The 18,526-nt window shown below is 39.9% G+C and overlaps 1 protein-coding gene across 1 annotated transcript; it reads right to left on the bottom strand.

The window, feature by feature from the left end:
* Positions 1-8,203: 8,203 nt before the first annotated feature.
* LOC309497617 (uncharacterized protein) lies at positions 8,204-11,466 on the bottom strand. The gene is made up of 4 exons (XM_082167893.1): positions 10,408-11,466; positions 10,031-10,120; positions 9,734-9,868; positions 8,204-9,014 (listed from the first exon to the last, which is right to left on the bottom strand). The coding sequence occupies exons 1-4, from the start codon at positions 10,772-10,774 to the stop codon at positions 8,602-8,604; spliced, it is 1,005 nt and encodes a 334-aa protein (XP_082024019.1). The 5' UTR covers positions 10,775-11,466; the 3' UTR covers positions 8,204-8,601.
* Positions 11,467-18,526: the final 7,060 nt, after the last annotated feature.

The following is an 18,526-nucleotide window of genomic DNA, read 5'->3' on the forward strand; positions in this document are numbered from 1 at the left end:
CGTATTTCTGTTTGTGGGAACTGTCATGGTAACTCTTGCCAGAACATCAACCAGCCAGATGATAACAGGAGTGAGGAAGATGTAGGGGAGTTGGATGAAATTTTAAACTGATTTAGTAAGTTTTGTTTTGTAATTGTTCAATAAAACCATTTTTATGTGGTTTTTGTATGGACTTGGAGTCATTTTTACTCAAAACTAATGGCTGGGATAGATTCAGCACCCCTAAAAACCCCTAGTTAGACATCTCAAAAGGTAATATATATATAAAAAAAAAATCATTATTTTTACCCAGACCGTCTGGGCACCCCAACTTTGATCGCCTTTCCAGGCGTTTCCCCGAGGATTTGGCCGTGGATAAATTGGGAAGTGTTAGATACCTATAGGAACACATGGTAAAAAAAAGCTATTGGTAAGAATTTTTTTTGCAGATTGGGGGAAAAAAAGCCTAACTTTCTCTAACTACAAGGGCAGGTGGAAAATGGATGCGTCGTCTCGTGCATGTGCGAAATTGCAAGTACGGAAAGCGCTTTGGGACAATCTTCAACCGCTAGTAGTAGTAGGTTTAAAATGATCTGGTTAAGTTGGTTTGAATCTGTGACATTTTGTAGACTTGAAATATTAATTTAATTTTAATTAACTATTAAATTAATGCAATGAAACTTGCTTATTTTTACTATATAAACATAATACTTTTAGTAATTTTACCATAAAACTAGTATTTAAATTAAACTACACCCATGCTTCATTTCTAAGAGTGTATATGTCTGAATAATAATATGTATTTAAATAGTTTATTAATCATTTACTTACACTTTCTAAGTGATCTTATGAATCACTGACAACTCCTAAATAACTGGTTTGTAAATGATGCAATACTTCATATAGAAATGATAAATTGATCATTAATAAAGTATGAAAATACAATTATTAAACACATTATAGATATGCTTATAAATCAAGAATAAAGCATTTAGAACTGTGTTTATAAACTGCTTATTAATGTCTATTAATGCTTTATAAATTACAAATGAACTGTTTACTAATGCTTAACTAATGATTAATAGTGTGCAGTTATTATAAAGTGTTAGCCAGATGTCTTTTTTTAACACATGTTTCCATGTGAAAGGTTTGCCTATATAATGAAATGCAGCAGGGGATTCTGGGCCTTTTCTGTACCTCAGATTGGCCTCATGTATTTCTTAATGTTGGGTTGCATCTCTTCTCTCTATTCCAGAGAATTTGATGTTTTGTATCGATTATCTTTGAATTGATTATGAAATTGGCATGATACATTTATCTGACATAATAAATTGTTACATTTGATTATTCTAACCAACTTTGATGTTATTTTCATTAAAGAGTTAAAATGAATAGTCAAACATTTGCTCACAATTAATGATCCACAGATATCATTAAAATCTTTTCATTTATGAAGTCAGATGAAATAACGAGAGAATACATATTCAAATGTATTGCATTTAATCCAAAAATACTTTTAAAAAAAATACAGAAAAGACAGTAACACGTAAAGACCTTCCAAAGGCGCTGGTCGGATGCCGGACTTTGGGCCGATCGAGCGCGAGCTTACAGTCTCAAAACAATGATTAAAAAAAGCTGTGATTGGATGATGACAGGTGTTGTGATCATTCTCCAGTGTCGTGATCAGCACTGCTGCTGTTGTTTCAGTCAGTGGTTAGATCAGCGTAGTAGGCTAGTCAAAAAACGGGAAACGGGAGGTCACGCACAGGACAAATAAATTAGGCCCAAAATACGGGACGTCCCAGCTATTCCGGGACATTCATGAAATGCATATTCATGTTTTGTAAATGATTAGTTAATCATTAACTAATCAAATGTAAATGACTTATATCTGAATCTACAAAACATATATCAAATAATTAACATATCGTCTTATTAATCATTTATGAACGCATAGTCATGTTTCATAAATGATTAGTTAATCACTTGTTGCAAATGACTTGTAACAGAATTTACAAAACATACATAAAATGTTAGTATATCACTTGCTAATCATTTATGAATGTTTTGTAAATGATTAGTTCATCATTAACTAACCACTTATAAATGACTTACAACTGAACGTTATTATAAAGTGTTACCCAGCCCTTTTTTCTCCCATAAATGAAAACCTTGCTTGGGGTATTTTACATGCACAATGCCAAGAGAGGCATAGTCTAGAAGTAGGCCTAACAGCTGAACTTCCAGTCAGTAAAATAATAATAAAAACACTTATTTAAAGGTGGTATATGTATAATAGGACTAGTAATATGTAGATATTTAAAATAGTCAATATGATGGCAATGTAATAACACACAGAGCCTCACAGATTCATGCACACAGACAAGGGCTCACCCTACTCACAAACACAAATACACTCAGTAATGGACTTAATAAAGCCAGCCGTAACTATGATTTTAGATAAGGCTTGCTTTACTAAGACTTGAGCGTATTTTTTGTAAAGCACCTTGAATTGCACTCTGCTGAAATGTGCTATATAAATAAAGTTACCTTACCTAACCTTACCTTACCTTACCTTACCTTACCTTACCTTACCTAACCTTACCTTACCTTACCTTACCTTACCTTACCTTACCTAACCTTACCTTACCTTACAGATGAAAGAAGACAGTGGAAAGAGTTCAGACCTGCTGAGCAGCATAATATGTGGTTATGCCCAAAGGCTTTTGCCTGTACAAAACGTCTCACAAAAAAAAAAAAAAAAAAAATCACACCATGAAAGTGTACACCGTTAGCTATAAAGAAGATTGTTTGTAGCATGGTTTGGTCATCAAGACCTATCAGGCCCAAAGTTCACCTGAAGCCAAAAACCTCCACAAAATACAGTTAAAGTCCACAAATTTGCTATTAAGAGTTGATTTGACTCTTCTTAAGACAATCTTCAAAAGAAAAGTTTTTAGACATGATTCTTCAGATTATTGTTTGATTGAAAACCTTTCACAAGTTCAGAGAAACACTGCAGCAGCCATCAGTTTGTGATTGAGTTTAGATTCACTGAGTTTAATGTCCTCCAGTAGCCGAGAGCAGTTTAAAAGCTTGAGGCAAATCATGATCAACGAGATACGCTTTGCTGATGACATTTACAATGACATTGCATATTCATTTTTTCCCCTGCAATGTGTACAAAGAAGTTTCCATGCTTACCCTTGTGTTACTATTCTACATGACAAAACGGTCAGGACCGACAAATAAGGAGAAAGCTAATAATAAAGAAGCAGACAGAACAAGTAAACATGTAAATCTGTAAATCTTACGTAGATATATCAGTTTCCCTCTTTAAACTTTTTCAACTGCCATTTCAGAAGATTTTTTAAGGTTTTCACTTCTCTTTATATCAATACATATATACATAAAACACTGAAATGCTCCACATATGATGGATAGAGCATTGATACGAGAGCAAATGTGTCCTTAGTCAATGGCAGGTGCTAAAGAACACAGACAAAGGCTTCTAAACTTTGAATAAAAGTTATAGTGTCTGCTTAACTATTGCCACTTCTAAAAGTACAATCATGTTTTCCTTTATCAAATGTTTTGCTGTACATTCAGGTAATTATTTAAAGTTGGGCAGAATTTGACATGCTATTATAGCACTCAGTGAAGTCCATAACACACTCTTTTACAGTGTGTCATGGATCTGCGGTCAGGGCATGAAACATTAAATAAAAACTTGTAAAAAACATATTTTCTGATTGAGATCAGTGGTGTTGAGAAATGAAGCGACAGCTTTTAACCTCCTCCCAGCACAAGCATGAGAAAATTAATGTGTAACATTCAAAGCATGCTGCGGTTATTAAGCAACAGGTGAAATAACACACTTTCTTGCTTTTCCCCTGGTGTCTTCCAGCACAAGCATGAGAAAATTAATGTGTAACATTCAAAGCATGCTGCGGTTATTAAGCAACATGTGACATAAGGTGTTATTTGTGTACTTTGACAGTAGTCTGACTCCAAGCAAATTTACAAATTGTGTTTATTTTAAATATATATCTTCCAATTTTAGCCATTCTCACTGTTTTACTCATGGTGCATCACAGAAATGTAGTTAGGATGTCTCCCGGTTTGATACTAAGGATCCAAATTCCCTACAACTCAGCTCTTTAGATCAGGATCATACATTACAGATACAGCATCTCCGCCTTGAAGATGTACACAGATTAATAATGCAAGAGTGCTTTGAAGACTATAGCCCTATTCGCACGGGATTAGTATTACCTGGTGACCTCTAGTAATTCGTAATAATTGCAGAGGTTGTCTGTGATCTTAATCCCGTGCGAATCGGTCATGTCTGTAATTTGTAAAGTAATAATTCCCCCGCAAATGACCTACCATATTTCGCCGAAAACGGAGGTCCTGGGATAATATTAGTCCCGTGCGAATCGGCATCTCTGATTTGGCCAGGATTTGGCGGGGCTTTTTTTTTTTTTTTTTTAAGGTATCTTTTGCGCCTTTTTATCCATCTTTCGCGAAGAATGGAGGGTGCGTTGGAGTGTTTTGACAGTGTTTTGGGTGCTGGGTCATGTCGCTATACACCATATACAATTTGCAGAAAGAGAAAGATGAAAACCACCACAAAAGCGAAGACAAAAAGAATGATTAGATGGAGATGGATGACATGTATAGCAGCATGCGGTAAGCAGGCTATACTTTTTATGTTTGTATCATACATCTAGAGATAACAAGATATCGCCAAGCAATTGCTTATCAAAAATAATGCACATTCAAGCGAGGGCTCACTTCATAATTAGAGGTTAAAGTCCCTGTAAAGTCAAAATTAAGTATGTGTTCTGAGTTTGTCATACCACCGAAAAATGTGTTATTAGCCACCCAGCGCAATTTAAATGATTAAAAAAGCCGCCAACTAAATAAAATAAGCTATCAAAATCTCGAAAAAATGAGCAGTAGTCTCAGCTCTCAAACGCTGGGGGCGTGTCCGCTGGCTGCGCTGAAACCACGCCCACTCGCGGGAAATATGACTCGCGCACAGCTCGTGCATGTCGGCGCGACGGGAGGATGAAGGCCGAAGCGGACAGCGGGAGATAGTCGGTTCGGCCCCATTCACCAGTAACAGCGGATTATCAGTGAATTCCAGTTGTCTCCAACGAAAGTAAACTATCCTGATCTCTACAGAGGCGGGTGTGGTGGTGATCATCAGCTCTCCATCAAGGTAACGTTAGCTCTTCACAAGATAAATCCACCTCTTCTTGATATGATCATTTTTCGGAAATTTAAATAAGGACACCGATCTGTTTTCTAAGTGATTGCATCCAGGGAATACGCATTTACATGACGAAGGCATAGCCAGAGCCGTGGCCATAGTAGCTAGCAAACTGTAGGCTGTCTGATATTAGGTGTGTTCGACATCGGCTGCGGCTGGATGTAACCGATCGGCGAGAGTAGCTGCGTGCAGGCGGGGAGGAGCTGCAAACGGAGACGTGAAGTCGGACACTTTCTGGTTCCCGTAGTGACCGCTCACGTGGTGTTTGCATACTTTACCACAGCTGCAGTGAAATAAATGCAATATTTGCCAAATAATACACAGATGTTTCATTTCATGAGACATGTTCATTCAATACTTTATGTACTGCTTCATACAGCGTCTGTTTGAACAAGAATAAAGTTCAACATAAGCAACTATCAATGAAGTGGAGTCTACGTTTTTTAAGCAGTTTTAATTTGATAAACATGACACAATATAACATGACAACGACATGAAAAGAGTGTTCACTGTTATAATAAACTGATTTGAGAGCATTAGAGGAACTAAAGGTGTTCGAATAAACACGAAACACACGTGATCGTTGTCATGCGGTGAATCCGGCCAATCGTGGAACAGCTGTGTCGTCATCAGCCCTCCTGCAGCCCAGTGCAGCCGCTCTTGAGAAGCTGCGCTGGCTGAGTTCTCCGGCTACTCTCGAAACGCTCTCGCGGTACTTTGATGCCATACGTCACAGTCACGTGGCGTCAGCGCTGTATCAAGTCGGACAAAATTTCTAACCGGCATGCACTGCTTCAAGTCAGCCGCCGATCGTTCTGCGCAGAGCTGCATGAAGTCGAACAAGCCCAGTAACTCGCGATTGAGCGATAGGCTTAGTGCGTCATCAAGTAGGGGCCCAATCAAGCTCAGGGGGTCGCAGTGCGTCATCAATCCCCCGTTTTAGCCCCGCCCAAAAAATCCGGCTCACAGCAAGGGTGAAAAACTGTTTAACGGTCTAACTCCACAATTTAGTACTTCACAGTTCTCAGTCTTTGTAACATGTTTTAGCAATACATTTCTAGCACTTATAATGTGTTTAGAATTTTTTTGTAGAATTGCCTTTACAGGGACTTTAATGTTACAAATAAATCAAGCGTAAAGCTTGAGCTAAAAGATTTTAACCGGGTGAAATGTTTTTTTATCCATCTAACCGGACCCTAAACCATACGCAAAAAGTGTACAGTGCCATATAGTCGCCCATTGAAAACATATTTCCACTGGGCTACAAGAAATGTAATATGGGTATAAACAATTTTTATATGGTTAAAGTTTATTTTGTAAAGTATTTTCGTTTATTTATCATTGCTATCCGTATCTAATAGCCTACATGGCACATTTAAATAAAAAATGGCCTATGAATAATTATAATAAAAAATAATAATAATAATAATGCTTGCCCATGTGTAAACTGTAAAGATACAGTGAAGAATACAGACAACAGTAAAGATATGTAATAAAAATGTGCTACACAAATGCAAGCAATATTGGCAGTTGTTTTTTTCTGGTGGTCTGCTTGTATAGTTATTAAGTGAAGTCAGTCAGGGCTGGGTTTAGGTATTAACTTTAGATTACCTGAAAATCAAAATGTCATTCTTAAATTTCTTAATACTTTTGATGTTATTGTTCTCATTTGAATCGTTTTCTGTAGCTTAGGTACTTAAATTGGTAAAAAAAAAAAAAAAAAAAATGTGGGCCTTCCTCTGATTTTGATTACTTGCATCTGTGTTGAATATTAACACTGCAAACTGACATTATGTACTGATGGCCTTCTCTCTTTCATAGCAAATTCATGGTACAATGAGAGAACAACACGGGAGCGAGGCCCTTCCTTTTGGGAAACAGAGGTGCTCCAGAATTTTCAAGACAATGATTGGTACCTCAACTTCAGAATGCCCAAAGAGACCTTCAATATCCTTTGTGACCAGCTGCACCCATACATCAAACCCCAAACTACCAACATGTTGGATCCAGTACCTCTAGAGAAGAGGGTAGCAGTTACAATCTACAAGCTTGCCAGTAATGTTGAGTTCCACGATGTTACCAACCTGTTTGGTATTGGAACGAGCACCGCCTGTAATATTTTCTGGGAGGTGTGCGAGGCACTGAGCAAACTCAGGAGGGTTTTTGTGAAGAGGCCAACAACTGTCCCTGAAGTCCAAGCCATCATCACAGGATTTGAGAGGAAGACAGGATTCCCCATGTGTGCTGGGGCTTTGGATGGCACACACATACCAATCATAGCCCCATCAAGCTATCCCACGACTACTATAACAGAAAAGGACGGTACAGTGTTCTTCTTCAAGGTCTTGTAGACCACACTTACAGCTTCCTTGATTTTGATGTTGGCTGGCCTGGGAAGTGCCACGATGCATACGTTTTTGAGTGTTCCCGTCTGTGCCGCAAGCTGGAGGATGGTACCTTTTTTCCTCCAGTCAGCAGGAACATCCAAGGGGTCGACATACCTGTCCTGATTGTGGCCGATTCTGCCTACAGCTTGACTAGCAACATAATGAAGCCATTCCCGGAAGGTATAGCGAGGGGTCCCAGGGCAGCCTACAACGCCTCCTTGAGCCGTGCTCGTATCCATGTTGAACACGCATTTGGCCGCCTCAAGGGCCGTTGGAGATGCATTATGAAAAGAAATGACTGTCAAACCCAAAATGTGAAGTATGTTGTGTCTGCTTGTGTAGTGTTGCACAACTTCTGTGAAATGCAGAAAGTTGCTTACCAGGAACCCCTGGAAGATGTGTTGGATCAGCCAGAGGCAGGACCAGAGCAGCAGATATTTTCTGCTCTCTCCCCAGCAGAGCACATCCGGGAGGCCTTAGTAGCCCATATTAATTCAAATCAGTAAAGTGCAAAGAAGCTTTGGAAGCTCATACACAAACTATGCAGTCAAGACGCACGTGAAATTGAAATCAAACATTTATTTATAGTGCAGAGCATCCTTCATTTCTGAACTTGGCAATTCACATAAGTTTTAAGTTTTGTTCAACTTTTTTTTTCAGTGTTTTGATATAAAAGAAACATTTTTTAAAAAATATAACAGAAATGTGCAAATATTGCTTTCCTAAAAGAAAAAGACACATTCGGAATTTGTCCAGCCGAAGTTTTTTTTAACACACCTTTTTCCCTACATAAAATGTGCTAAATTTTGCTTTCTGTAGGGAAGCACTGAAACCATACAAAAATCAAAGTAAAGTGAAATAAATAAAATGGTGAACTGCCAGACCTTCTAAACACACTAAATATAAAAGGCCTAAGAACAAATAATGCTTTCCTGCAAGATGTTAAGGCACAAAAAGCTAGTTGGGTGGGTCATTGTAATAGTGCACTTGATATGCTGCTGGGGCAGGGGGTCCAGGGGTTGTGGATGGAAAGTCCATGCTCTCAGCTGATGGGCGTTGATGAGGTAGTGTATAAGGGTAGTAATGTGGGGCTGAAAAAGGTGAATGCTGGGACTGGGGCCTAAAGCACTGAAACATCTGGAGCATTAGCGCCCTGTTCTCTTCTGCTCTCTTTTCATCAGCTTCCATCTTCTTTATTTCAAAATCAAGACGTTTCCTTTCCAGCTCCATTCGATTTCTCTCCATTTCTTTCTCCCATTCAAACCGCTCCCTATCGTAGTCATGGGTGTTCTCATTTTGCAGGAGACGGTCAAGACCCTTGTCAATTGCCTCCATTATCTGTGTTTTTCGCCCCTTTCTTCTGCGATGTGCTGCAAAGACAAAATATTTATTTCAGCAAATTCCAATGTTGAAACCTATAAATACTGGGAACATTCAATGCTAAAGTGATTAATTTAAATTCCTTTGGTAAGAACTATGTAAAGGTCAATTAATGGTTTGTGAATATACCTTTGGGACATTTCTTTTGGTTACATCTGTGTGCCTGGCAATGTCAGTGCCCCACGCAATGTGCCAAAGTTCAGTTGAGTGATGCACCTGTTAAGAAATGGATGTATTTGAGCTCTCATAATTCCTTTTATTTTTATTCTCAATTAAACTGATGCTGTGATGTGTGGTATGTATATTATGCTATGATGGTCGTAGGCTACTACAGTATAAGCAGGGTGAGGGAGACGGTCCTGGGATTTTGTAAGTGCAGGTTTATTGCCGTCCACCACAACATAGACCAGACAAGTCTCGTTTCACATCCTATAATTCTATTCATACATGAAAGTGCACACACAACAAAGCATCACTGTAGATGAGAAAAACAATAAAAGTTATTATGGGAGCTAAAATACAATTTCCTGCTCTTAGCAGGTGCATCACTCAACTGAACCTAGTGTGTGGTAGTGTGCCAAAGGTACACTGACAAAATATTGATACTTTTAAGTATCATAGTACAGCTAACCATATCATCCATTCGCTCATAAGTAACTACCTACATTTGTGTAGCTTATTGAAAACTATTACCAACATGAGAGCCCACCTTGTGGCTTGGGTTCAGCAGCAGGAGGAGGTGGGGGTGGTGGGGTTTTGGAGGCTGAGCCATGACTGGATGCCTCATCCTCTGCATCATTTTCCCTTGAGGTGTTGTGATCATTAGGGCTCTCAGATGAACCTGCTGAAAACAAAAGAAAATCAAGCAGGTTCACTCAGTAATAATTTACTATGCTTCTACTTATTTCTTTATTTAACTATAGAGAAGATACAATGTCTACATTTAAATAAACACAATATAACGTGACGGTATTATGTACTGTACAGGCCAGTGTAGGTTGCTTACCACAGTCAGATTCCTCATCTGAACTCCCCCCGTTATCCATTCTTATGTTATCCATTCTTATGTCTCCGGGGTTGTTCATAGGTCGGCAACCTGTATAAAAACAATAGAAAACGAATGTAAAACTAATGTGCTTTGCTGTGGATCAACAATTGGAAAGTGGTTGTCTAAATTGTGTGGCATTACTAAAGTTAGCATAAAGTTAATGTTACTATACGTTGTTGCTAAACTGGCTTTTACTGTAGCACGTTTGCATTACGTTAACCTTGCAGTAAGTTACGTTAGCTGTTGAAAAGGAGAAACGTTTTATAGCAGCTACACTGGCTATTACTGTACCATGTGTTAGCTAACGTTAGAAGGGAAATGTGGATTAATCTTACCGAGAACAGCGTCCAGTTCATCAAAATAAGGACATTTAACGGGGTTTGTTCCGGTCTTCTTGTTGTTTTTGAGGCTATCACGGTACTTTCTTCTCAGGTAGTCCAACCTTTCTGTACATTTGGTCCAATCTCCAAAGTCCTGTATAGACGGGCACTGGAGGACGAGGTCTTTGTAAATATTTTCCCAAACGGTGTGGTTGTGCACCATTTGTTCGAATTGCCTTTGATAACGTGGTTCACCCCAAACATCGATTAAAAAGAGTGTCTCCTCACGCGTCCAATGTCGACTTTTCTTCTTAGCAATAGCAGCCATGTTGAGAAACAAGCGAAAACAAGGAAGTAGATGTACGCAAAGTCTTGACGTCATATCCGGGTTCCGGCTTCCGGGAGATAAGTCAGTAAATTCGAGTAAAATCAAAGGCTTTGCTTATCCCGTTCGAATGCGCCAGATGAAAATCAGACGTGGGTGGGTAATTTATCATTCACACGAGGTCCCTAGATAATACTAATCCCGTGCGAATAGGGCTTATGTTTAAAAGTATTTTATATTATTGAATTTGAATAAAAAATTAGGTTGCTTTCCTATAATATGAGTGTTTAATTTTTTTTGACTTCTGTGGCTTAACTTTATATCTAGGATATCATTGTGTGTCTCATTCATGTGTCATTTTAGATTGCAGAGAGAATGTCGGCTGCTGGAACAACAAAAGACATCAATAAATAACTAAAAACTCTTGCATGCTAAAATCACAATCACGTCACAAAAGTGAACCCATGTTGGAATGGGCTCTATCTGCAGAACACACTCATAGGATCTCCTTTCTCCTTTCACATTGGATGACCAAGGACCGCCCTAATCCTAACCTCTCAACAATTTAAAATTGGAATATAGAAAGTAGTATTTGTGTGGAAGAACTGCAGAATTGTAGTATTGCCATATTGAGACATAATGGTTGAGGGCGGAATGAACCTATGGTCGTCGCTTATTTGAGTGCAAAAGATGAATTGCATACACTGGAGTGTATCAGATCATCAGTATTTTAAAAATGCAATTGTGGCATTCCAAACCCAAGTTGTATTTACTGAATTTACAAAACAATGAAAGCACAAAGCTGGCATGGAGATTAAACTTGGTTCCCTTTAGTCGGTCACTTTGGACGTTACGTCGATGTCACCGACGTATTGGGATCGCGTCAGAGAGCCCCAATCATCTTCGAGTGTAAACAGAACGAGCCAATGCACATTGGCGTGCGAGATTTGCATCTCACGCTCCGCAGCGCAGGTATAAATATGAAGCGGATACAAACACCAGTTGTCTTTTGCAGAATTTGGCTGTGTCGCCATCGTCGTCTCCCTAACAGATCACTAGATGAGCAGATTGCTTGTGGGAGTGATGAATCACGACGACCCATGATGATTCCCTCAGCTTCCACTAGCGCTGTTTGCAAGACTGGTTCGTTACTGTTCGATTGCCCAAGACTACCTGCAGAGCATTTTTAACTGACCGTATCTCTCACTCCCAGGTCTCTCTGAAGTGTGGGACATTCAGAGGGTTGAATAAGATTATTTTCATCCAGCTAATAGAATGTGAAGTTGATATTTTAGTCACTGGCTTGATTTTGTTACGTACCCTGCGATTATTAAAGGGGTATTGGGAATAACATTAATTTCGGAGTTTGACTCCGTACCAGTGTAAATGCAGGCAATGAAGACCACAGCTCTAAAGGCAATCAAGACGTGTTTATTTACAAAAATATAGTGGGAAGAACCCATAAACCAACTTACAATAATATTACAAGAAAGAAAAGAACAAAAAGGTACCCAAGCAGGGGAAAAGAAGAAGGGAATTGGGCGGCAATCAAATAAATGAAATAATCAAAACATAACCCTCTAACTCATAAATCAGTACTAAACTGACTAAAAAAGAAAAAGAAAAGAAAAATCTTCAGTGTCCGAAGATACCCTAATATAAACTATACTCACTAAATCCAAACAAAAATACAATAAGTGATGCACGCCCCTAACCTAGTGTTTCTAACACAATAATTCTCTAACGGATGATGCTCAATGTATGTCACGTGATATGCTTACCTATCCTCTCCTTCCCTGCCCATTGTAATCACAACCATTCAAACAAATGGTGGTAAAGAGTTGTTTAGGTAGCACACAAGAACACCACAGGATCTTAACTACAATACACAGAATTGACAGCGTCTCTAAATCACAATCTCTCTCAGAACAACAACAGACAAAAACAAAGGCATCTTCTCTCTCCGTGTCAGCATCTCTCTTTTATTATTTCCTGGTGTCCGCCAATTGGAGGAAAGCGGGGCAACGTCATCGGCTCCAACGATGATTGGCAGGAAGCAGCACCAATGTGAAAGTGAAAGTAAAAAAAAACAGAAAGGGGGGGGAAACAGACAAACAACACAAAACGGCACTAGCCGTAACAATGTACTGATGCATAAATAGTATTGAACGATTTTGAAAGAAAGATTATCGGTCTGAACTTGATTACACACCAGAAATCACAGATCAGGCATTAGAATAAATATGGTTACCTACATGTTTGTGGCGTTCCTGGAAGATCCATATCGTAAAAGTCTGTTTCAAAGCATGTGTTGAAATTGCGACTGAATTATTAAATAATTCCAAAGTGAAATGCACCGAATACAAACAAATAAAGCACTGCTGAGACATTCACATTGTTCAAATCAAATCAAAGTTTATTTATAGAGCACCTTTTTAAAACAGCAGGTGTTCACCAAAGTGCTGCACATACAATATAAAATAAACAGAACAAGAATAAAATAAAATAAATAAAAAAGCAACAAATACAATAATGAATTATAACACACACACTTAAAAAAGAACTCCTAACAGGTAACTCTCATACTGTGTTATATGCAGTACTATACAAATATGTTTTTAAATGTAATTTAAAAACAGCAAGTGAAGGTGCCTGCCTAATGTACAAAGGTAAATTATTCCAGAGTTTCGGGGCCGCCACTGCAAAGGCACGGTCACCTCTGCTCTTTAATCTTGCATTGGGGGAGACTAAAAGCAGTTGCCCAGTGCTCTGGATGGAACATATGGCTGTAACAGATCTGAGAGGTATTTAGGAGCAGTGTTATTTAATGATTTAAAAGCTAAAAGTAAAATCTTAAAATCAATTCTAAAACGAACTGGCAACCAGTGAAGGGAAGCTAATATAGGTGTAATGTGGTCCTGTTTGCGTGTCCTTGTTAATAAACATGCAGCCGCATTTTGTACCCTCTGCAAACGTGTTAGAGATGCCTCACCAATGCCTACATAGAGACTATTACAATAGTCCAGGCGGGATGATATAAAAGCGTGGATGACCTTCTCAAAATCAGTAAAAGATACAAATGACTTGACTTTAGATAATTGCCTTAACTGATAAAAACACGATTTAACTACCAAATTAATCTGTTTATCTAGTTTAAAGTCACCGTCCATTAAAACACCTAGGTTTTTTACAACGGGCTTCACATATGACTTTAAGTCGCCAAGATCTACATCAGGGGTATTGATGGTACAACCAGGTCGAAACAAAATGATTTCAGTTTTTTCTTCATTGAACTTTAAGAAATTGGAGGCCATCCAGGCTTTAATATCCTCAAGACATCTCAACAAAGGTGCTTTCGAGTTTGCATTGTTTCGTTTCAAAGGCAGATAGAGTTGCGAGTCATCTGCATAACAGTGAAACGAGATGCCATGTTTCCTAAATATGGACCCTAAAGGTAATATATATATAAAGAAAAGAAAATGGGTCCAAGAATGGAACCCTGAGGGACTCCACATACAAGAGATGCAGTAGAAGACACAAATTCCCCAAGACGTACCGAGAAAGTTCTTTCACCCAGAAAAGATCTAAACCATTGTAATGCGGCACCCTTTACACCAACACAATGCTCAAGACGAGAGATCAGTATATTGTGAGGTGTCAAAAGCAGCAGTAAGATCTAACAGCATAAGAACAGCATAGTTACCTGTGTCAGTGGCCAATAATAAATCATTATAAACTTTTAACAGGGCCGTTTCTGTGCTGTGAAGTGATTTAAAACCAGATTGATAAATTTCTTGCAAACCATGCAAGTCTAGAAAGGACAGTAGTTGTTTAAAAACAACTTTTTCAAATATTTTAGAAAGAAACGGGAGTTTCGAAATGGGCCTAAAATTAGCAAGAACCGATGAATACAGGTTTGGTTTTTTCATCAGTGGTTCCACTATTGCATGTTTAAAATGTAGGGGTACAACTCCATGAATGAGACTACTATAAATCTCATAAATCCCCACTTTAAAGATCCTGTCGTTTTACAGACTTGGTTTCAATTAAAGCAGTTTTTGGAATAACAAGGAAGTTTTGAGTTTTGAAACTTACAGGGTATTTTTATAGTAGAACGAACTCTTAACTGTCAAAAGATCAAGTGTCATGACCACTTTAACCTCTAATTTCATGTCATTTAACAACATGAATATCATTAGAATTAATATTCTTTTTAACTCTGTTATGTCATTGTAAATGTCATCAGCAAAGCATGTCTTGTTGATCATGATTTGCTTCAAACTTTTAAACTGCAGTAAACTCACAAACTCAATCACAAACTGATGGCTGCTGCAGTGTTTCTCTGAACCTGTGCAAGGTTTCATGCTTTTGGATTTTTGGACTTTCACTGTAAATAAACTGCACTGAGGTTTTCAACTTCGTCAGCTTCTATTTCAGCACCGTTACAAAATGCTGGCCTTTGTGGAAGTGTTTTTAATTTGTGTCTGGGTAATGTTAGTATTCGCTGCTTTTATTTAATGCTTTAAGTGTGTTGTAACAGAATCAGAGTTCTTCTGCCATCTGCTGAGTTTTCATGCTGTTGTTTATCTCATGCCTTCATTGATTATGTTGTACAAGATGTTGTCAGAGAGTCAATGAAAGGATGAACTGGGAAGAAAACAGTGTATGCTGGCTGTTCTGACAGTGAAAGTCAAGATTACTGTAGTTATAAAAGTTTTGACAGTCACTTTAATAAAATAGTGAGTTGTGTCACAGTTGTGACTTGTGCCATTAAACCACTTTTCTCAAATGATCATTATATTGTTATCAGCATGTTATTCTGTTATTCATCACTTTTTTTTATACATAATATGTGCCATTTTGTTCACATGCAGAAAAGTGTCAGCTCCACCATATGCCACTAGATGCCGCCACAATCTCATCTGCAGGAAAGCGCAGTCAAACCAGTGTACACAGGCTCCTTCTCATGATAAACTGGGACAGTTGAGCTGGCAAATGCTTTCATTGGTAACATTTTAGATTAAGGAACATTTTCTAGTTTTCCCTAAATAAACTCATAATTACTGCTTATTAATAGTTAGCAGCCGATATCCTAGTAATATGTGTCACGGGGTGACAAATAAGCCCGGGACTATCCCCGCCAGAGAAATGCCCTTGTTGAGATCCGGGAAGTGAAACACCATCCCAAAGCCAGGGTGAGTGCCTGTCGCTATGGTAACCGAGTGGCGGATTGATAGCAGGTGTGGGTAATTTGCGCTGAGCGTTTGAATGGGGCCACGCTAGCTCATGAGAATATAAAAAGTCAGAGGAAGAGAAAGCATGTTGTTGTTCCTCTCCTGCTTGTGGTGCTTTTGTTCTCGTTTGGATGTGGCTGGCTCCTGTTGGGAAGTGTTCTCTGAAGTGTGTCGTTGAGGGCTCGTTGGGAGGAAAAAGGAACGTCGTGTGTATGAGGAATTGAAGACGGAGGGAGAGAGGATTTAAAGAGGGAAGTACATCGTCGGGATGAAAGAGTGAAGATAAGTAACTGATTGTTGAATCTCCTACCACACGTTTGATACTGAGATAGATGTGGGTTGAAGTGCTTGGAGTGTACTGTATGGATATCACTGAGTGAATTAAACTGATTCTCTGCCATTCTTATCTCCTCTTCCCGTTCGGATGGTGAAACGAATCCAGTTTATGCCTATGAAGTGTTTAAATTCTCCTTCCTCTCACTGCCGATCCTTCGCGTTTTGAACCGAGACCCAGGGTGAGTGCTGGCCTTAAGTATACTTGATGAGTGGATTTGCAGTGTTTGAATTGACGTTCCGTCTCTTCCCCCGCGTGGTATATTGGAGTGGAAATTCCCGTGAGTGTGTGAAGGTCTGCTTTTAACTGCCGTGTGCTCGCCCAAGAGGCAGGCTGGTATATTGTACATCTTCAGAGCTTGGAGAGATCGGGTACGTCCAATTGAGGAAAGGCTTGGGAAGGACAGCTGGAGTAACGTTTCTGTCTTCTCCGCGACACATGTGAGAACATTATATTGCTGTGTGAAGTATTGACTCTGTCTGCCCTAGAGAAAGCCCAGCCCAGTCTGTGACTGTGAGTGTGCTGCAGCCCCGAAGCCCACCTGTACGGTGTGAAGTTCCTGGTTTCTCCGCGACACATGTGAGAACATTATATTGCTGTGTGAAGTTATGATTCTGTCTGTTCCAGAGAAAGCCCAGTTCAGTCTGTGACTGTGAGTTCACTACAGCTTTGAAGCCCACCTGTACGGTGTGAAGTTCCTGTCTTCCCCACAACACCTGTGAGAACATTATATTGCTGTGTGAAGTTATGATTCTGTCTGTTCCCGAGAAAGCCCAGTTCAGTCTGTGACTGTGAGTTCACTACAGCTTTGAAGCCCACCTGTACGGTGTGAAGTTCCTGTCTTCCCCATGACACCTGTGAGAACATTATATTGCTGTGTGAAGTTATGATTCTGTCTGTTCTAGAGAAAGCCCAGTTCAGTCTGTGACTGTGAGTTCACTACAGCTTTGAAGCCCACCTGTACGGTGTGAAGTTCCTGTCTTCCCCACGACACTCGTGAGAACACTATACTGCTGCGTGAAGTTATGATTCTGTCCGTCCTAGAGAAAGCCCAGTTCAGTCTGTGACTAAAGCCCAGCTTGGTCTGTGACCGTGAGTTCGCTACAGCCCTGAAGCCATCGGTACGGTGTGCAGTCCCTGTCTTTTTTGCGACACACGTGAGCCATTCTACCTGTGACCGTGAGTCCGCTACAGCCCTGAAGTTCATCTGTAGGGTGCGAAGTACTCACCCGTCCAAGACACCCGTGAGAGTTGTGCACCGCTCCTGAGCTTGCCCCCTCCTGCCCTGGGGGAAGTCTCGTATGGTGTTTACGGAGGACCTGCTGCAGTCTACCTGTCCACTTCTTACCGTTGTAATTGCCCTTGGTGTAGAAGGAGCCTGGTCGACCTACTTACCGTAAGATACCTACCTGCACATTATTGATTGCTGTGAACTGTCCCCCACGTGAAAGAGGAGAGGAAGCTTTGACCTTCCGCTCAGCGGAGAACTCACCTGTTCCACCTCCTCCCATTGTGAATCTGATACCGGCTTGGAAGAAGGAGCTCGGTCAACCTACTTACCGTGAGATACTTATCTGTCCATCATCGACTGCTGTGAACTGTCCCCTACGTGAAAGAGGAGAGGAAGCTTTGACCATCCGTTCATCGGAGAACTCACCTGTTTCACCTCCTCCTATTGTGAACCTGATACCAGCGTGGAAGAAGGAGCTCGGTCGACCTACTTACCGTAAGATACTTACCTATACATTATTGACTGCTGGGAACTGTTCCCCTCACGTGCAAGAGGAAAGGAAACTTGGATCATCTACCCACCTGTGAGGAACTCACCTGTCCAATACTTACCTGTCCAGTACTCCTCACGAGGGAATCGCCGCCCGTGGGGAAGGGTGTGTTTGCTTGCCCCGCCTGGGATCCTCCCTGGACGAGGGAGAGAAGAAGAGTTTTAGATTAGGATTATAAATTATTTTACTCTCAATAAAATTGTTACTTTTATCCTCTGTCTCTGGTCTCGTCTCTGGCACGCTCCTCAAAGTGTTCTTGGTCTAGGGGTGGGTGTAGTCTGGTTCGGCCCATCCCGACCTGTGACAATATGCATGCTAATAAACAACTAATCCAATGTGAATTTTGTAAAGACCACCCGTCGGCCCAATGATGCGTGCCGTTTTCGAGACGCCGAGAGCTCCACGTCCTTGACAAACTTCGACTTGACAGAGCTCTAACATGTACTTTATTAGACAGGTG

Source organism: Leuciscus leuciscus (genome assembly GCF_965113295.1).
Source record: "Leuciscus leuciscus genome assembly, chromosome: 4".
NCBI classification, from domain to species: Eukaryota; Metazoa; Chordata; class Actinopteri; order Cypriniformes; family Leuciscidae; genus Leuciscus; species Leuciscus leuciscus.